Here is a 21,626-nt window from a genome sequence, read left to right as displayed (position 1 = left end):
GAATTCACTGACCTTTTTTGAGGCTGACACCCTGTAATCTGCCGAGGACTTAATTTTATTATTATTCCATTGTAGTATCACCTGTCTAATGATCAGGACTTTAAGCAACCCAATCAAGAAGGTGACAATGAAAATGATGAAAAATATTCTCAAGTAGCTTGGACTAGAGAGGCATTCTGTAAAGAAGCAAATAATACATGGTTTAAAAAACTGGAATGAGTAAATCAAAGGATTCTAACAGTAGTATTAGAAATAAATAATGTTTATCATCTCAATTAATAGGATCAGAGATATTTGCAAATCTACATTTTCAAAACGAAGGACTTCCATTGTTGTTGATTCAAAAGTAAACTAATTATTATTACACATTTATTATTCAAGTATTTTTAACAAAAAACTCTCCTTCAGAGAATAGCCACAATTAAGGTATTCAATAAGATTATTTCTTTTCAGCTTGATTCTTGTACTAACTAGAATATTTCCAAATCCTTAACTAAATGTGATTTCAACCACGACAGAGAGAAGGACAGTTTTTGTGGTATGATGTGGATCACTAAGTGGAAAATAGGATATAAGAATTATTTAACAGCTCCATGCATTAACATATGTTTTTCTTGTTATGCTTACTCCTCATTTGTTACACATCAGTAATGGAAAATAAAGTAAACATCTGCAGAAGCTAAAATTAGTACTACTCTCATAGATGAATAAATATTTCCTTTGAAACTGTAGTGTAAGTTTTCATTATTATTACACGTAGCTTCTCCAGGAAATGGGAGTGTACAGTTTGGGACAATACCCAAATCTCTTTCCTCGATTGTTATTAATTTATTTTTTACTTGTCTTTTAACTAAATCTATCATATTCTGCTTCTAAAAATACCACTTTTTGTTTTTTAAGAGCAGATAATTACTAGCTGGAAAAGGAAATGCTGTATTAAGAGGGGCAGGCTAGGTCCCTGTTTTAGCACTGGACCTTTGGCAAGCTCTAGTTGGAAAGTCTACAGCCTCTGTGGCTGCCAGAGGTATTACCCTAATCTAAGAGGAACATGGTTGCATAATACACAAGTATTCCACAGAACTCATCAGCTGCCCCACACTCACAGAGTTACCTCCCAGCCTAAAGTGCCATGTGCTTTTCTGCACATTCTCCAGACTTTGGGGACTTCATCTAACTGTCTGAAAGTCTCCTTGAGAAGGCCTTTCGGGAGGCGACCTAACAAGACTTAGAAAAGCAGTCACCCAGTCATGAGTGATTTCTGTTTGAATTCCCCCGGATGACCAAGCATGCTCTTAAACAGCCAAGAATTCAGTAAAAAGGGCAAGGGCTCATCTCCAAGTGGGAAGACTTAGAGCCAGTTTTTTTTTTTTTTTTCATCATAATGTTAAGGTTCCTTGAAAGAAGTGCTAAAAGGAGACTGGAGGACAACTAATTGGAGTAGAAGCACCAAACCCAAGTGTGAGTCCCCCTGTGTTATGGTCTCATACATAGAGAGAATCCAAGATGCTCTATTAAAAGGTGTTACCTTTGGTAGTGCCCAGGTTCATGACATGCACGCCTTTCATTTCCCTTGGCCAACTTAGAATAGTAATCAGCTAAGGGGGCGCGTGGCTTGATCTCACTTTCTGGCTTCTTTCCTAGTAGGAGTTTAGCCAGGAAAAGCAAAATAACCCTTTAAGTGTGATCAAGTGGATAGATAATAGAGGTGGTTAACAAATGCCCTTTTTCCTCTCCTTGCACCAGAGTTGTGAAGGGGAGGGGAGCCCTCTAGCTATTAATACTAATACATTTTATAAATATTTCTAATGGTTTAGGGTGGAAGACATTTTCAGGATTCAAACCTGTATGCATTTAAAAATTTTTAATTTTGGAGAACCAAAAATTTAGCTCCAGCCATGCCTCTTTTCTTAGTTTAGGTCAAGCAAGGGATTTTCCTAAGGAGCTTTAAGGGAATACATTTTGTTAGCCACACTTAGGTCAAAATAGGTTTATTTACTTAACATAATAAATTACATGTTGACAGTCAGTGCTCTATTTATTAGAAAAGGCACTTGGCTTTTGGGTGTGATTGTTGCAGCCCCATCTGGCAGCACATGGGCTCTTTTCAAATCTAAATTTATTATGGGCTAAGGTTAGTATGGATATCAGGGGAGAGGAAACAAAACTCTGGAGAAAGTTTATTCTTCTGTGCAATCTCTCTAAGACCTAGAATTATTCTTACAGGTTGGAAGAGAGACCAGAAATAATAGTAGCAGTAGGAATGTTCTCAATGAATACATAATTTCAGGCTTCATTTCGAATTCTTATATAGTTTAACATCTTAAACCTGAACAAAAGGAAGGCACTGGCATTTGGGTTCTAGTTAACTTTTGTCCAAAATGGTCTTTGAATGTAGAGTTCACATGTTTCTTTCATTCATGTATCATCTTTTAAATTTTTTTAATGTTCACTGGCTTAATTCACACAACTCTTTGAGGTTGATATTATTTTCATTTTATAGATGAGAAAACTGAGGCTCAGGGAAATTTTGTAAGATGGTTAATACTGCTTAGCTACTATTAAGAGTATCAGTAAACATGCTTAAGCCAAGGTCTTCAGACTAAAATTTCCATACCATTTCCATTGTTCCATCTTTATATTTATTCACCGTGGAAAAAAAGCTGTGCTCTGCTCTGTTGTGTCCGACTCTCTGCAGCCCCATGGACTGTAGCCTACCAGGCTCCTCTGTCCATGGAATTTTCCAGGAAAGAGTACTGGAGCAGGTTGCCATTTCTTACTCCAGGGGATCTTCCCAACCCAGGGATGGAACCCATATCTCTTGCATCTCCTGCATTGGCTAGAAGATTCTTTACCACTAGGGCCACCTGGGAAGCTCTCATTCAACTCTAGATTATATTTGCATCAGAATGAAAATTATTGCCTTTTGAAGGAAGGAATTGCCTTTTGAAGTTATATACTTCTCAAAAGCAGATCATTACTACCTAGAATTTTTTTTTTTTTTTTTGCATCACCCGAAACATGAAAGTAAATGTTAGTTTCACATGAGGAAGCTTATGACTGGATGCAGGTTTGGGTTGTGGAGGATAATTATGGCTCCATAGACCGGAGAGTTGATGCTTTCGAACTGTGGTGTTGGAGAAGACTCTTGAGAGTCCCTTGGACTGCAAGGAGATCCAACTAGTCCATTCTAAAGGAGATCAATCCTGGTGTTCTTTGGAAGAACTGATGCTAAAGCTGAAACTCCAATACTTTGGCCACCTCATGCAAAGAGTTAACTCATTGGAAAAGACTCTGATGCTGGGAGGGATTGGGGGCAGGAGGAGAAGGGGATGACAGAGGATGAGATGGCTGGAACGCATCACTGACTTGATGGACGTGAGTCTGAGTGAACTCTGGGAGTTGGTGATGGGCAGGGAGGCCTGGCGTGCTGCAATTCATGGGGTCTCAAAGAGCTGGACACGACTGAGCGACGGAACTGAACTGAACTGAGACCTTGTCTTTAAAGGTGAAATGGACTCTACATAGGAAACGCCTATTCTTGGCTCATGAGGTCTCTCAAGAAAATCTGTTTGGTGTAATTCCATGGAGTTGCATAGCATGTGAATTTAGCTGGGTAGTTGAGATGAGAGATCGAACAGTTTAGTCATACCATGGCAAATATCCTCAAACGGTTTTATAGAGTACCATTTCTGGGAGACTGTAAACATTGAAGCAGTTATTTCTTTTTTTTAGGATGGTTGAGCTTTTTGGGAGAACATGGTTCTCTACAGATACTTCAGGACTTTGATTATTAAACTTTTGTTTACCTGATGTTTGGTCCACATAATGCTGTTCTTTGAGAGCACATGAAGTTTTACACCGATCAAGTATAGCTTGAGACAGATTGTGAGGGTGAAGGCATTGCACACAATTCCTATAAGGGGAAATAGAAGTGAAAACGTTTAATTCTTTAAAAGGTTGTAGCTTGTAGTATTTTCTGTAAACAATAAAATGTCCAAATAGGGTACTTTTTTAGGACAGCAGACTTGTTAAACTGGGAAAGAGACCTGTGACATTTATTTGTAATCTTGGCTGAATTTAATACCAAGCAAAATTACATTCTAGCCACTTAAAATATTGTAATGTATAAAATCAACATAATGATATTTTTTGTATTGAAAATAAAATTTCTAGGAAAAGAATAAGATAGTCTTACTATAAAATCAAAAACAAAACCAGCCAGCACAGCTGTTTTAGAAAATGAATATTATGGTACTACTAGAAAAATTTTGCAATGAATATACAGTTCAAATTCTGATTGAGTTGACTAGAAATACCTCCATCATTATCTTCCTAATGAGTTACATAACCTCTTATGCATAATTGTGAAAACTGGAGAATATCTTTTAAAAAATGAAAAAAACAAATTGTAAGCCAGTTATATTTTGAGTAGTTGTCTTTGAGCAGTTAATTACTGGCACAAAACAACAATGCTGCCATTATTTAATATAACCTTTTACTTATCCATCACTTCTTTCTAGAGTGCTTCATAGCTACTACTCTTTTATCTTTAAAAGAATAAAAATAAAACAATAATAACAGGTAACATTTATTCTATGATTACTGTGCACCAAGTACAAAAGTTTAGGGCTTTTTTGCATGAACATCTAATTTAATTATTTCACAGAATTATAGCACAGTATTATTATTATCTGCATTTTTGATATCATGAAACTAAGGCGCAGAGAATTTAAACAATTTTGTCCTAGATCAAAAAGCTAATTAATAGTAAGCTGGGAAGCAGCCAGCTCCTAAATCATAACATTGTACATCTTAAACTTACACAAGATTATCCATCAATTACATCTCAAGAAAGCTGGGGGGACAGCCCCACTGAATCTTTATTAACACTGAATATTATTCTTTAAAAAAAAAACTTTCAAAAAAGGCAGTGAATACCTAGATAAATTCTCATGCATGATCCAAGATTGGAGTCTAAGTCTTCAAATTCCTAAATTCCTCATTCTGTTCTTTTTTAGCATGATGATAATTTGTCTGGAGAAGATCCAGCAACTTTTTGGTTAAGGTAGGCAAAACAGCAAAGATTCAACATGGCTAAATGAAGGACTGTTTTACGTAGGTTTGGAACCAGAAAACACATACCAGTTTTCACTGCAGCCTGTGTGACATGTGGGACAATGTTCACAGAAACGGCCGATGCTCCTGGGATCAGTGCACTCACACCTGCCACATACACATGTGCCTCTCCCACTACACACTTGGCCCTTTGGACTGACACAGAGCTGGGCAGATGCAGATGGGCACTGGCAGCGATCCCCTTCCCAGCCCCTGAAGCACTGGCATCTGCCGGCCTCACACTCTCCATGCCCTGCAACAAAGATACTCCGAGATCTAAGTTACCGAGATCACTGACTTTGTGAAGCATTTCCAAACATGAATTTCCCTTCCATCCCATGGAAACACACTGACAGTCAAGTGAATGGAAGCAGCATCATTTTCTATTTGTCTGACATAAACAATCCCAGGACTTAGGACTGACTATTTTTAAAGCTGTCCTATTGTAGATAATCTCCCTATGCTAATCTATTGTGCTGACAGTTGTGAATTCTGCCCTGCTGCAGTGGCTGCCCAGCTACTTGAAGGTCACTGTATATTCAGTTCTAAAGTAAAAAGACACAGATATAAAGAAGTAACAGAGGCTGAAGTAATGTTGTCTGATTTGAAATTAGAAAGAAAGGAGTATTTTATGAATAGCTTCCATAATTTTCTCTCCTAGTCGCTCATTATTGCTAAGGGCCTGGGATAACTTTGCATGTCCATTGGGCAAACTCTTCTAAGAGCTTCAGTTCTGCTAGTGCCTTGATTAAAGATGAGATCTCCAGGGAAGCTGAAATAATCCTTTCACATCTTCAGCACATTATGTAGCAGGTTAGTGGTGCATGTCTTAATAAGGTATGTTGTGAAATGTTATTAGGTGGTAAATGAGAGAAAGCAAGAGAGAAATCAGGGTGGTATGTTTGTGCATGTTGGAGTTGAGGAAGAACACTGATTATACTTAGTTAAGTGGGTTTTAGCCTGTAGAAAGTAGCCAAAATTTAATATGTTAATGTGAACTATAAATTTTCAAGAGAGGGTACATTTTCAGGGCTGTATAATGTTTTTCAAGTTTATCTGACCAAAGACTTTTCCTTCCTTCCTTTTTTCCTTCCTTTCTTCTCCCTCCCTCCTCCTTCCCTTCCTTTTCTTTGTTCCCTCAATTTCTGGCTTATGCCCTCTCTCCTTTTATTGTGGAGCATCTTACAGTGTAACTGTTCCATAGCCTCTACTGTTGGATCAGCTCAATTTGTTAACTGTAAAATTAATGATATCCAGGCCAAGCAAATGCCTGCCAGACTCAATTTTCTATATACGGGCTACATGCCTAATACTAGCCCGCTGATCTGTGAACATGTGTTATTATTTTCAAAGGACCTTAGTGAAGAAAATACTTGTCAGCCTACAGTTTGTGGTTATAATTTATATACAAATAATTCAAAGCAGATTCTCAATTTCCTCTGTAACAGTAGTTATCATAGTCATGTAGAAGGACCAATACATTGATTTTTAATATTTTACTGTTAACAGAGACTGGGATTCTCAGTGTCTCAACATTTCAGACTTCATTGAGAGCTTGACAGCTATAGAAAATGATGACCTCAGAATTCTTTCTCTTCCCTGTCCCAATCAGTTTTAGCACTGAAAAACTTAAGACAATAATTATGGGTTTATTCTAAAGTCATCTATAACCCCTTCTACCTAGATGCCAAGTACAGCTGAATAAATTTTTTAGAATATAAAATATTATGTGCATAAGATATAAAGGAAATTTTCCATCCCATGTTTATGTGAAATAGGGCACATTTTTTATTTATACAAGAATAAAAACGTATTTTGTGTATGTTTATTACTTTCCATAAGCTTACTACAATGAAATATTTCATGTTATCAGTAATTTAATATTTGCTTACCAAAATGCAAACATTAAAAAGGTACTTTAATAATAAAAGGATTTAGTACACTACCATAGAAAAATTAAGTAATTAAATAAGTATTTTGCATTAATTTTCAAATGTTGCATATATTTTCTAGAATTTAACCTCTAGGTGGCAGTAAACTGAATTAGCCAAAACATACTTTTGATATTTTTTGTTTTAAATTATTTCATTTTAAATTTTGGTCTGTATGTGGCCTCTGGACTAATCTTGATTTTTTTATAAAACCTGTATTTTCTTGAAGAGTACTGTCCTTTGACAATTCTGTTGCTGGTATTCCAAAAATAAAGTAGACAGGTTTATATACTACAGATTTATAATGCCATCTCTAATAACACATTAAGAATTTTACAGTGAAAGTATATTTTTATAGCTAACTATCCTCTGAACAAGATGAGGGGAGTGACCATTTATGAGGATAAATCAGAGTCTTCTAGAAGAATACCCAGATTATAGAAAATCTGTCAGACATTGTCAGTAATTTCCTTTTCTGGTATATGTCTTTACAAGGTCACAGCATTCTTGAAAATAATAACTAATTTTTGGTTTTAATTTTTAAGTATTTCCTGTACAAAATAATTTAAACTATAAATATCAGAATTATGTGCAGTATATTTGTGGCTATGTCCTAATTTCACAGACTTTGAAAGTTTAAATATCAGATTCAGATTCATGGTTGGTAATTATAAAGGTGTGATTTAAAGATACTTTAACATATATGCTAGCTTAATATACAACTATATAAATAACTGCATGTACATATTTATACTCACCAGCACACAGATTTCCATGATGATATGGACAAGAAAAGTCATCCTTTTCACAGTATTTTCCATACACTTTTCCAAACTTAATTTTGTGACATAAACATTTCCCACAAATGCAAACTCCTCTACCGCTGCAAACAGGTTGATCCTTGTGTGACTTGCAACTTTCAGAAGGAAATGTATCCTCATCAATATGACATTTATTCTCATCACACTGGAAGCACTTGGCATCTAGAAAAGTTTCTTCTACACACTTTCTTTTAGGTCCTCTGCTGTCATCACACTGACAGCTGCAATTTCTGTGTATATGAATTTTAGTGGTTTCATTGAAACCAATAGGTTTGATGATTGCATAGCTCTTTCCTCCTGTGACATCACATTTTTCCATTGTAACTGTTACATTGAAAAGAACCTAAATTTGTGGGTGAGAGGGAAAAAAGTACATTTATATACTTTGTTTTTATTACTAATATTATATATGTTAATGATATTTTAAGTCAATATTATACCATCTATAAGAAATTAATATTTATAAATTACACATGCATTCTTTTTTCATATGTAGACATAACACTACCTTTTAATTTCATTTTATTTCCTTATTAAGGAACTGGAGAGTTAAAGGATACAATGACTGAGACTTGCCTATCATGCACCATTAAATGGACATGGATTCAAACCTATTTGAAAGGTATCTACTTCTAATCATTCATTTATATCCTCAGATGATTTCTTAGCAAACTTGAGAGAGAATAGACCATTTTCTAGATCCAGTCCTTAACTTGTGGAGTTACGACAAATATTTGGCACTAGAGATAGATCAAATAAACTAAAGTCAAGGGCTTCTGCTCTACTGGTTTAAAACCCTGAAATGAACAATTGTCAAATGAACAATTTTTATTTTGTTTGTCTTTTCCTAGAGCCCAGGTAAAGTTTTGGAGTTAAATTTTAGTTTACACATAATGTTAAGAGGAAAACATGGGGCTTTCCCTGATGTTACTCAAGGGAAAAAGATTTAGGACTCTCAACTTTAAAGTCCTAAGATCTCAATACAAGGTCATACATTTTTCTCAGTGGAGATGTTAGTCTGCAACTAATGATCTGGCCTGGCAGGAATTGGTTTCCCCCATGAAACTACATAATTGCTTTCTCTTGCCAAATTCTTCTCAGTTTTTTCTCCACAACACAATTGGCTTAGTGTGTGTATTTATATTTGTTAACTCATCTTATAATCTTCAGGTAATTTGGCAAACAAGGTTTATAATTTTCTTCCATGTTAGACTGAGATATATTACAATTTAAAAATAATTTGTGCTAAGCTTTTTGGTCGGGATGGAGATAGATTAGGTAAATAGATATGGATGGATATATATATATGTGTGTATATATATATATGGAGATATATATATATATATATATATATGACTATATAGAGATTTCCTCTTTCTTATGTATATAGATTATAGATATCCATCCCAACAAAAAAGCCTAACATAAATACATATACACACAAGCACAAACACACACACACAATAAGAAAGATCTAAATTTAGGTTTATATGTTATCTATATCCATGCAGAATTAGAATTAGTCTCATAATATTAAAATCAGTACAACTGATGTCAGACTTGAAATGTTTTTTTCTCTTTAAAATATTAAGGAGTAACAGGTTGTAAGATAATGTGGTCACTGCCAAAATTAAGTAGAGCAAAACTTGGGATTTCTATAATTAAGAGGTCAAATGACTCTTCTTGACAGTCAAACTGTTTATACCACTTTGTTGAAAATGAGGGAAAAAAGGGATGTAGACAAAGAAAAAGAAGTAAGCTAAACCATTCTGCCAAAATTGATTTTGAAAGAAAGAGCTTATTCTAAGAGGGTAATCCTTTCTCAAAAAGTAATAACTGCATTATTTTTTTGGGAGCACAAAAGAAAAAGTTTCTCTATATTCAGTGTAAATAAAACATATTTTTTGTAAACTGGTATAAAATGTCTTTTGGACAAAATTCAAGGAGTGATTATGGAGAAGCCAACAGAACTTGAATTTGAAATAATTAATTTCAAATATACAGTTTGTTGGAGCAACTGTACTATCTGCAGATTCTAAACTTCCCAAGAGGGAAAAGTATATTCTAACTAGAAAGAAAGGAAGATTCTCTTTTATTCAATCTTATTAACAGAATAGTAGTATTTTTAATCTTTCAATAGCTCTTTCTGTATAGCATGATATTAAAATAATTAATAACATCATAGAACCTTAGAGATGGATGGAAGAGTGATTAGAATATTCTAGTTCAAGTTATTTATTTAAAAATGAAGCAACTGATGCCTCACTGAGGTAAATGACTCACTGAAAATCACTTTGTTCTACAAGAATTTCTTTTTAAAGTATATTTCTGTGTGTTTACTCTCTCTTGTGCAAATCCTGGGAGAATCCCTATCTTCCATTGTCCTATTTCCTCATGCTGCTATAATCTGAGTCTCTTTTCCATATTTCATTCCTTTTTAGTTAAATGATGACACTTCTTTTTATTGTTGTCCTTAACAAATTTCCCTACTTCCTAGATCGTTATATTGAGATAATATAAGTGTCCTGGGACAGTCACAAAGTGAAAGATTTTATAATTCTTAATCCTTATCAACAGCTCCATCACTCCCATTCTTCTGTATTGCTTTTACCCTCAGCTTTCACATTTACTCTGAGAATTTTCAGATTTGAAACAAAAAGGTATTAGCATAATATAAGAAGAGACACTTATTGTTCCAGAAGATGTGATTTCCTAACCTATACTGGCTGTGTCATCAATAATAATAAAGTTATTATTATTAAATAAGTATTTAATATGATACATATTTATTTTAAAATAAGTACTAGAGAATTTGAGAGAACAGTCAGTGGAGTTACAACAAGTAGGAACTTTAGGAATAGACAATGAAAGTTACTTTGAAGTGTAAATGAGATTCTTAAGATCAGTAGTAAGCAAAGTTTTCAGAATGGTTTGAGTTTTCTGTGAGAAAGCATGCCAAACAAGTTAATTTACTTTAAATCGGAAAAACGCACACCCACATACTTCATCATTGCTTGTCACATTTCCGCATCCGTCTGTGCCTGGCTTTCTGGTCCCATCTGGACAAATGGCAGTAATGTTAAAGTAGATGCCTTTCACCTGGTTTTCCACCTGAACTTTCACTTCTGAAATGAGTTTCTGCAGAGATGACATTTTTTAGTTGTATACTATAGCAGTTTCAAATGTAAGCAACTAAACAAAAGTCAAGTTTATCATATCATTCTAGATTTAATTTTTTAACTAAATCAAAGAGTCTGCCTTTATAAAATCTTGATTAAAAACAGTATTTCCACATAATGACCTAGCTACATTTGAAATACATAAAAAAAATACTAAAGGATTAGATTATCTGTGTTCAAACTGCTCTATTTTTTTCACGTATTTCCATGACTGCATTTTGATCACTTCAGAGACATTTCTCACTCAGCCTGTGTTACAAAAATAATCATTTTAATCCAATAATATTTATATTTTGTGATAAAATTTGAAGAAAGCATTGAGAATACATACACAATATGATACATCATAGCACGTAAATCTTAACAGCTTAAAATCTGGAACACGCTTCTGACATGTACTGCTATTAAAGCAACATTTCAGTTTCAGATACTTAAGACTATCATGGAATCTAAAATGTCTTACTGATACAGAATTGAAAGGTAAATTTTGTGGAGGCCATTTCTATACTGTAGGTATAAGAAATACCTGCCAGTTATGGCCCTGTAAATTCTCCAAGAATGGCCTAGGATTTTTGCCAAATCCCTGGAGCTTGCTTATTGTTTCAGTTCTTAATACTGAAATAGGGCCTCTTACTGGGCAGAAAATCATTCACTCATTTATTCACTTATATATACAGTCATTCAAAAAACATGTATGTATTGCCAGTTATGCTGATTATGTGTATCAAGCACAGCCTAATTTCTTCCCATCTCAGTTCCAAAAGTTATAGCTATATTAAATATATTCTGTGGATCTGTGTGAATTTCATCTGATAAAACTTAGAGTCTACCACATGCAAAAATCCTTAACTTATTTTTGTAAACAAAAGGAAAGGGAAAAGATGAAGTATGTAAGAAAAGAGAGTGAGCAACATGGTACGAAGGAAAAAGATATCCCCATGGCTTCCAGTTCTTTACTTGAGTAATTTTTCTTTTTCAACTGTATAGTCAACAAAGAGATTAATAACTGATCATGGAATTATAGTAGTAAATCCTTAGAGTAAAATACTTCCTCAAATTAGTAAATTCTATTTGAATTAGGTAAGACTATATGAGTCACATTTTTTATCAACCAGAGAATCCATACATTGTAATCACTTAATTAAACAGTTTCAGGAAAAAATAGAAAACTTCTCCTGCTCAGTCATGTCTGACTCTTTGTCACCCGATGGACTGTAGCCCACCAGGCTCCTCTGTCCATGGGGATTCTCCAGGCAAGAATACTGGAGTGGGTTGCCATTTCCTTCTCCAGAGGATCTTCCCAACCTAGGGATTGAACCTTCATCTCTTGTGTTGCAGGTGGATTCTTTACTACTGAGCCACCTGGGGTTCCCAGGTGGATGGTATACTAATGGTATTGATATGGTGATGATTTGACAAATCAGAAGGAAATTCTGAATACCATCAGTGTTCTTTTTGCCTTTTTGAAATCCTGTTTCCCTTAAAACCTTAAGCTAGTTATATCAGTGTTTTTTCAAGCATGATATGAAGAAAATTTATCTAAAATTTTGCCCAGTTTTGAAATTAAGAAATTGACAGTCTTTTTTTTTTCTTTTTTTAAAAACGAATTTATTTATTTTAGTTGGAGGCTAGTTACTTTACAATATTGTGGTTGTTTTTGCCATATATTGGCATGAATTGGCCATGGGTAAGAAGAGATGGCAAGAATACACAGAAGAACTGTACAAAAAAGATCTTCATGACCCAGATAATCACGATGGTGTGATCACTGACCTAGAGCCAGACATCCTGGAATGTGAAGTCAAGTGGGCCTTAGAAAGCATCACTACGAACAAAGCTAGTGGAGGCGACGGAATTCCAGTTGAGCTATTCCAAATCCTGAAAGATGATGCTGTGAAAGTGCTGCCCTCAATATGCCAGCAAATTTGGAAAACTCAGCAGTGGCCACAGGACTGGAAACGTCAGTTTTCATTCCAATCTCAAAGAAAGGCCATGCCAAAGAATACTCAAACTACTGCACAATTGCACTCATCTCACACGCTAGTAAAGTCATGCTCAAAATTCTCCAAGCCAGGCTTTAGCAATATGTGAACCGTGAACTTCCTGATGTTCAAGCTGGTTTTAGAAAAGGCAGAGGAACCAGAGATCAAATTGCCAACATCTGCTGGATCATGGAAAAAGCAAGAGAGTTCCAGAAAAGCATCTATTTCTGCTTTATTGACTATGCCAAAGCCTTTGACTGTGTGGATCACAATAAACTGTGGAAAATTCATCAAGAGATGGGAATTCCAGACCACCTGATTTGCCTCTTGAGAAATTTGTATGCAGGTCAGGAAGCAACAGTTAGAACTGGACATGGAACAACAGACTGGTTCCAAATAGGAAAAGGAGTTCGTCAAGGCTGTATATTGTCACCCTGTTTATTTAACTTATATGCAGAGTACATCATGAGAAACGCTTGACTGGAAAAGGACAAGCTGGAATCAAGATTGCCGGGAGAAATATCAATAACCTCAGATATGCAGATGCTGCTGCTGCTGCTGCTAAGTCGCTTCAGTCCTATCCGACTCTGTGCGACCCCATAGACGGAAGCCCACCTGGCTCCCCCGTCCTTGGGATTCTCTAGGCAAGAACACTGGAGTGGGCCGCCATTTCCTTCTCCAATGCGTGAAAGGGAAAAGTGAAAGTGAAGTCACTCAGTCGTGTCCGACTCTTAGCGACCCCATGGACTGCAGCCTACCAGGCTCCGCCATCCATGGGATTTTCCAGGCAAGAGTACTGGAATGGGGTGCCATTGCCTTCTCCTTATGCAGATGGCACCACCCTTATGGCAGAAAGTGAAGAGAAACTAAAAACCCTCTTGATGAAAGTGAAAGTGGAGAGTGAAAAAGTTGGCTTAAAGCTCAACCTTCATAAAACGAAGATCATGGATCTGGTCCCATCACTTCATGGGAAATAGATGGGGAAGCAGTGGAAACAGTGTCAGACTTTTTCTGGGCTCCAAAATCACTACAGATGGTGACTGCAGCCATGAAATTAAAAGACGCTTACTCCTTGGAAGGAAAGTTATGACCAACCTAGATAGCATATTCAAAAGCAGAGACATTACTTTGCCAACAAAGGTTCGTCTAGTCAAGGCTATGGTTTTTCCTGTGGTCATGTGTGGATGTGAGAGTTGGACTGTGAAGAAGGCTGACCGCCAAAGAATTGATGCTTTTGAACTGTGGTGTTGGAGAAGACTCTTGAGAGTCCCTTGGACTGCAAGGAGATCCAACCAGTCCATTCTGAAGGAGATCAGCCCTGGGATTTCTTTGGAAGGAATGATGCTAAAGCTGAAACTCCAGTACTTTGGCCACCTCATGTGAAGAGTTGACTCATTGGAAAAGACTCTGATGCTGGGAGGGATTGGGGGCAGGAGGAGAAGGGATGACAGAGGATGAGATGGCTGGATGGCATCACTGACTTGACGGACATGAGTCTGAGTGAACTCCGGGAGTTGGTGATGGACAGGGAGGCCTGGTGTGCTGCAATTTATGGGGTTGCAAAGAGTCAGACATGACTGAGCAACTGATCTGATCTGATCTGATATCAGGTATCCACCATCCCGAATCCCCTTCCCTCCTCCCTCCCCAAGTTTCAGACAGTATTAAGCTTGCCTTTTAATATCTAACAGGTGCAGAGACAGACTTTATTTTTTATGAAGTGTAATTCCTTTTATTCAATATAATTTATTTTTTATTTCAGTTAAATTAAGGTTAAGTATATATTTAATATGTATAGTTTTAAATTAGTTTTTATTTAGTTTTAATTTTTATATAGTTTTAATTTTGATGGCAATGTAAAGGATAAAAAATAAAATGCAATCACATTCACCATGTACTAAATTTGTATGTAATTTTACAAAAGTCTTAAAAATGAAATGCAAAGAATTACAAAGTAGAATAAAATATTAGTTTTTTTCTTCAATGAATGAATGGTTTCTGTTGGACTGTGAAGATGAAATGAATTTTCAGAAAAAATTTTAAAGTACAGACATATAAAATTATAACAGAATCCCAGCTTAAGGATGTTGGTTAGAGTTTTTGTTGATTTTGTTAGTATTTTCAAAATTGTTTAAGGTTAATCAGAACTACAATTAGATAATGCATACAGACCTAACCTAGCAAATAAAGAACATGAAAAAAAAAAAAAGCTATTGTTTCCTTTTCCATGGGTCTAATTTGATACATAGGAAAGTTTATCAACTTATATTTTTTCTAAGGGGTTATATGTGGGTTCATATTATGAAAAATAGGGTGATTTCAAATACTGTAAGCTCCTTTCTTATTTTGATTATCCTTGGGAGCAAACTACTGTTGTAGTTGTAATGAGTTGTACACAGGTCTGATTTTCCTAGTCAAGATGTCCCTCCAGTCCTATTAATGCTTTCTTTTTGGTAACAGTGATAAAAAAAATTGTAATTAAAGATGCTTTTCGTATTTCATCCAACATAGTCTTGTTGGACATAGAACAATTACTTGCAAAACAAACAAACAAAAAACCTTGCAAGATTTGTTTTCCTTTTAAAGAAAGAAAGTTTAAACAAGTCCTTCACTTTCTATTCTGTATCCACTTCTGCCTTTTTCTTTTGTACCTGAGTTGAAAGCAGATGTTCCATGAAGGAAATGTGAAGCCTGAGATTTCTAACAATACTTGGGCTACTGTTAATACAGTTCAACTCTACTGTGTCAGGAAGGCAATAAGAGAATTTGAAGAAGTGAGAGTTTGTCAATAGCACATAAATTCAAGATAGAACAAAGCATATCTTTGAACACCATGTGAAAAAAGAAAACAGACTATATAATACAGAAGAAAGCACCTGAAAGTTAGAATTTAGGAAAACCTAGGTTCTGGTTCTGCTTCTTTTGCTTGTTAGCTGTTTGACCTTTGGTTAATTTGCTTAGCTTCTTTGAAATTCTACAAATACACAATGGGAGTACTAATACTGCCTTATAGGTTGGTTGAATGGATTGAATGAGGTCATGTATGGAAAATAACTAGTTTGTAGTGGTATTAAACGGAGAAGGCAATGGCACCCCACTCCAGTACTCTTGCCTGGAAAATCCCATGGACGGAGGAGCCTGGTAGGCTGCAGTCCATGGGGTCGCTAGGAGTCGGACACGACTGAGCGACTTAGCAGCAGCAGCAGTGGTATTAAAATGACAGTTACTGTTTTTACAGTGTCCTAAAAGAGATTATTCTATCCAGGAATGACCTAGGTTAAGAGTACAGATATTTCTTTAACTTTGTATTTAGCACCTACTCTTCACAACTTGGGAACAGCGTACAACTGTCATCTCAATAAAATAGTATATCTCTTAAGGTAATTCTTTGAATCAAACTGAACAACCTAGTGATGATCTAGGACACCCTAACAAAATTCTCCTAGTAGTCTCCATATCTCAGTTCATTTTTTTCTGGAAAGTTGCTATTTAAATAACACAGTAGATTGATTATGGCACTGGAAATTATGATATTTCTTGGTAATAAAGTATATTCTATGGCTGTGACTTGGTGACTCTCAGAACATTTAATAAGGAAGGAAATTTAGTAGTCTTTAGCTCAAGAAGGCAATGGCACCCCACTCCAGTACTCTTGCCTGGAAAATCCCATGGACGGAGGAGCTGGTGGGCTGCAGTCCATGGTGTCGCAAAGAGTCGGACACGACTGAACGACTTCACTTTCACTTTCCACTTTCTTGCATTGGAGAAGGAAATGGCAACCCACTCCAGTGTTCTTGCCTGGAGAATCCCAGGGACAGGGGAGCCTGGTGGGCTGCCGTCTATGGGGTTGCACGGAGTCGGACATGACTGAAGCGACTTAGCAGCAGTAGCAGCAGCTCAACCTGAATTTAGTAAACTGTGTCAAAGGACATAGTGAAACACAGAAAGCTGAAATGACTTTACCAAGGTTCTGTAACTAGTTAGTGATAGAGCCAGGGCTAACTCAGGTTCCTAATTCCTAATCTAATGTTTTTCCACCACTCCTCTCAAGATGATAGAGCATTAGTTTGTACCTTGCTATAGAAATTGGGATTAAAAGTTTATTTGAAAAAAAAAATGTGTACAATATATACATACCTGATAGGCTTCTACAACCAGATTATTGAGGTTTGCAGCCTTTGATTCTATTTCACCAGCAATGGTGCCAGGCAAGAGGGGTAGAAGGTCCTAGAAAACATACCAATAGCATTCACTAAATTACAACTATGTACAGTGGCTTAGCAATCAAGAAGTATTTAAAAATCTTATAGGTATCAATGGAAGATGAGTCACTGCATGAATAAAAAAGTTAAAACACAAGAAAAAATATAAGCAACTAACTAAAGCAGCTAAAACATATATACCTGAAACGATATGTATTTGTATGTGCATGAGTGTGTGTGAGTACCCAAGTTACATGCTAACTTAAACCTTAAAGTATAGACCACAGAACCTGGTCCCAAGAGATTTAAAAATGAAAACGGTTCTGAGGGCAAATAAATTTGATAAGTTCTGCATATGGTTTCTTCTACATAGAGACTCAAAATGTATACCCCTGCAATTCAGAAATAATTTAGCATTATTATAATAATTCCACATTCTCTAACATTTACTTAATTACAAAACTGTTTTCTCATGTAACATAAATATTTTGCAGAACTGCTTTTCCATGGAGCGGTCTTTAGGACATGCTTGTCCAGACAGGAGAAAAAAAATCAAAGTCACAAATGGAAGTTTCATTGAACAGGTGTTCTGATGGTCCATAAAAAAATGGACTCTAGGTATTCCTAGTGAGAAAATGAGAATTAGTAAAGGCTTAAAGGTTTACCGAAGTTGTAGATTAACTAAGAATAGAGAAGTAACTAGTTTTACTAGAGTGAATGCTGCATATTTATATGGAATCAGATTATGAAAAGTCTTGAAATGCATTTATATATCATTTTATCATTCACAATATCACTGAGTTCTTGCTGTATGACGGCTACTACTTGAACAATAAGCTACTACAAATAATTTAGTACTTCAGGTATAAGGGAAATATATTTGTCAGACATTTTAAAAGTCCATTTATATAACTTTTATTAAGTAGCATCACATGCCACTTTGGAAACGCTAAATTATTAGGCCACATAGTTTCTACCCTTAAGGATCTTACAGGAATGTAAATGACAGTTTCAAAAAATGATGTTCCCATGAAGCAATGGTCATATATATGGACCCTAATTCGAGGGATACAGAGCAGGCATTTGGGGGCTGGGGAAATTTGTCAGGGACTGTTTCCTGGAGGAGGTGATTCATGAGTTGTGTCTTCAAGGATGAGTAAGAGTTAACAACTAATAATGGAGAAAGGCTTCCAGGGATGGGAGATAAATAGCAAGAACAGAGTTACAAAGAAAAGAAAGAGCCTGGTGAGTGTGTTCACAAGAGAATTAGAAGCACGACTGGAGGGACAAGTTTAAGGCAGACTGCTTTGGGGGATGAGGTCAGCGAGGCAAGCAGGGACCCACTAGCCTCATGTGCCATAATAAAGGCTTGATCCTCTAGATCAGAGGAAACCACTGGAGCACTTTACTCAAAGTGTGATTCAAATAGCTCATCCTGCAGCCAGGTGAAAGGTGGATTTGGGAGATGGGTTAGGAAGGTGTTACAACTCAGACAAAGGTGATTAATAAAAATGTCTGTGAGCAACCAAACTGGGTGACTGCATGGCATACACAGGACTCAGCAGAGTTTGTTACGCTTTTAGAATCCATTGATTTTTACTTTGCATGCAATTCAGTTAATAACAAACCTGGTTTTATGGTTTAACAGTCAGTAGAAATTTTCTTAAAGGAGTAGGAAGAAACTGCTAGAGCCAATATCACCATCAAGAAGTAATAAATAGCAGACAAAAAAGAGCAAAACAATAAAAAGCTGCTCAGTGAGTTGAAATTCAATTTGAAATTTAAGCTTAGAGGTTAAGAACACAGGATTTAGGCTGTTAGGAAAGTATATAACCTCCCTAAATGCATTTGTTTCCTTCATCTTTAAAGTGGGCATATTAGTAATATTATCCTTCTTGTTAAGAGTTTTAAGAGTATCAAATGAATTAATGTTAATAAACTCAGTGCTTGACAACAGTAAGTACTCAAAAAGTGGGAGCTGTTACTATTGTTAGTAAAGTGATTTGGGCATTTAATTTGAGTCCGAGCTCTACTTCTGTGGATATAACAGCTGTTTCCTTAAAACGAATTCCATGGTATGTAAATTTTGGAAAACAGGGAATTACATCTTCACTGTAGGAAAGAAATGATACAATTGCTAAGGGATGAAATGATATAATTAAAGTAGCACTTTCAGATGATAAATGTAGTAGTCAGATATTAGGGAAACTGGTGACGGGAACACCAGCTTTGTGGCAAATGCAAATGAATTCAAGTAGCTGTTGAAACCAAAAGAAAAAATAGTTTATCTGAAATATTAAAAAAAAATAAGTAAAGGACATTGTGGGTACAAGGTAAAAGCAAAGACAACAAGGGAGATGAAGATCCAGTGAACAGACATGTGTAAAGAAAATTAGGGTATCACGCCATTGTAGAAATGAAGAAAAGAGAGTTTCCTGGAAAAAAGAATCTAAAAGACTGCAAGGAAAGCTTTAGCAGGATCACAGAAGTTCTATTTTGGGGGTGACAGGAGGAATCCCATGGGGTGCTGCCAGAGTGACACAGGTGTCAAATGTCTATTCTGCTTGTAGGACTCACCCGGCTGAAAAGATTCTGGACAAAACCAAAATTATTCTTATGTAGCAAGGCTTTGACTGAGTCAGCCACTTCCATGGCTCCTCTTATTCCTTTATTAGATGACCTAGACAAAATCTAGGTATGTTGGTGCTAGATTTGTTGAAAAATACTGATGCTCCCCAATCTAATCTATTATAAAGATATGCCCATGGACTAGAATAAGCAGAAATGTGGACATGGTATAGTTGGGGTGTGAACTACGTTTCACCTGATAAAAGTCTTCTCCAATATTGTCACAGTCAGTACCAAGTCTGTCTACAATGCGGGAGACCGAGGTTTGATCCCTGGGTCAGGAAGATCCCCTGGAGAAGGAAATGGCAACCCACTCCAGTACTCTTGCCTGGAAAATCCCATGGATGGAGGAGCCCAGTAGGCTACAGTCCATGGGTTCGAAAAGAGTCAGACATGACTGAGCGACTTCACTTCATTTGACTTCAGTACCAAGTACTATCAGTGCCCTCACTAGATTCTAATTTTAGGTTTGCAAACATAGAATTTGTATTTATTTATACTTAAATGTTAACTTAGGGCACTGTGTAGTATACATTAGTTAATATAGTGTTAAATTTAGATTGTACAAAGTATAAGAACCCCAGAATCCTTACCTGGGGTTCTGAGAAGTATTCTAATTTTAACTACAGATGCAAACATTTTAATTTTTACATTTTGGGAGTTAACATACCTTATACCAATGAAACTGTTTTCCTTGAACTGCAAAGATGACATTAATATTGTTGTCTATTAACTTTTCTGAAAGTTGGCCTAGTGAGGGATGTTCCTGTAATGAGAAATGAGAAAATGAGATAAAGAAGGGAGTGAAATTTAGTGCATCAGTTCCATACACTTCCAAACATCTGTTATACAGAGAACTGTATGATTAACATAAAAATGTATTGGGTTGGGAAGGATTATTGTTTTACTAGAGGCATTTAAATTACTAAAAAAAATAAGGTTAACATCAAAGTATTAAGGATATTTTAAAGACAAAACTGCCATAAAAATATCAGAAGCTCAGAAAAATTAAGAGGGTTGCATTCAACATAGTACAAAGTCTTTAGTACCTTTTAGGTTAACGTTGGATTCCAAGTGACATAATTAAAAGATTATCTAATATTCAGAATCAGAGACATATTAGTGACAATCACATTCTGAGGTGAAATTCAGTAACAAGTGTTGAAATGCAAATATATTAATGTATATATGCATATGTATTTGATGGGCTTTCCAGGTGGCGCTAGTGGTAAAGAACCTGCCTGCCAATGCAGGAGACACAAGAGACCCAGGTTCAGTCTCTGGGTTGGAAAGATCTCCTGGAGGAGAGCCCAGCAACCCACTTCAGTATTCTTGCCTAGAGAATTCCAGGGACAGAGGAGCCTGCTGGGCTACAGTCCATAAGGTTGCAGAGTCGGACACAACTGAAGCATCTTAGCATGCATGTGTGCAATATATATTTGCTGTGTAACATGGTGTAATACAAAGTCTATTTAAAAGAAGAAAATCCTGTATTCAAATCCTGGGTTGTCAGTTTATGATAAAAATTGTATCTAGCTGTACTAGGAATATTTTCTAATGGCAACAACTGCTTTTCAAATATTTTTGCTTTGACAAAAAATAATAAGTGTTTGCCAAGCATTCCCCCTTCTTAATTTTTAAAACCATTCATATTTTATGGAAAAATTAATCCACATGTTTTTGACCAGCTTATACTTAACACACATAAAATCAATATTTAAAAAGCAGTCCAAAATGTAAGCAGTTTTTGGAGCCTTCTTAATCTCTT

At 35.9% G+C, this 21,626-nt stretch overlaps 1 protein-coding gene and 1 long non-coding RNA gene across 5 annotated transcripts in view; one reads left to right on the top strand and one right to left on the bottom strand.

Annotated features, from left to right (window-relative positions):
* Positions 1-21,626, bottom strand: part of ITGB8 (integrin subunit beta 8) — a 98,947-nt gene that overhangs the window by 5,834 nt on the left and 71,487 nt on the right. For 3 of the 4 annotated variants that reach the window (XM_061413671.1, XM_061413672.1, XM_061413673.1), the window contains 7 exons: positions 20,529-20,624; positions 17,166-17,255; positions 10,871-11,005; positions 7,805-8,210; positions 5,143-5,368; positions 3,807-3,913; positions 13-176 (listed from right to left, as the gene is read on the bottom strand). In XM_061413671.1, coding sequence (XP_061269655.1) covers positions 13-176; positions 3,807-3,913; positions 5,143-5,368; positions 7,805-8,210; positions 10,871-11,005; positions 17,166-17,255; positions 20,529-20,624 — 1,224 coding nt within the window. Of the gene's footprint in view, positions 1-12; positions 177-3,806; positions 3,914-5,142; positions 5,369-7,804; positions 8,211-10,870; positions 11,006-17,165; positions 17,256-20,528; positions 20,625-21,626 lie in introns of those variants that run through there. The other variant, XM_061413674.1, reaches the window with a different exon arrangement.
* The window catches only part of LOC133245922 (uncharacterized), a 29,223-nt gene continuing 12,944 nt past the window's right edge, over positions 5,348-21,626 (top strand). Inside the window, exons 1-2 of the long non-coding RNA XR_009735816.1 lie at positions 5,348-5,928; positions 8,406-8,489. This is a non-coding gene — a long non-coding RNA (uncharacterized LOC133245922). The remainder of the gene's footprint in view (positions 5,929-8,405; positions 8,490-21,626) is intronic.

The sequence above is a fragment of the Bos javanicus genome, chromosome 4 (genome assembly GCF_032452875.1).
Source record: "Bos javanicus breed banteng chromosome 4, ARS-OSU_banteng_1.0, whole genome shotgun sequence".
Lineage (NCBI taxonomy): Eukaryota > Metazoa > Chordata > Mammalia > Artiodactyla > Bovidae > Bos > Bos javanicus.
The sequence above is the reverse complement of the archived record's forward strand: the minus strand, read 5'-3'. Positions and strand labels throughout refer to the sequence as shown.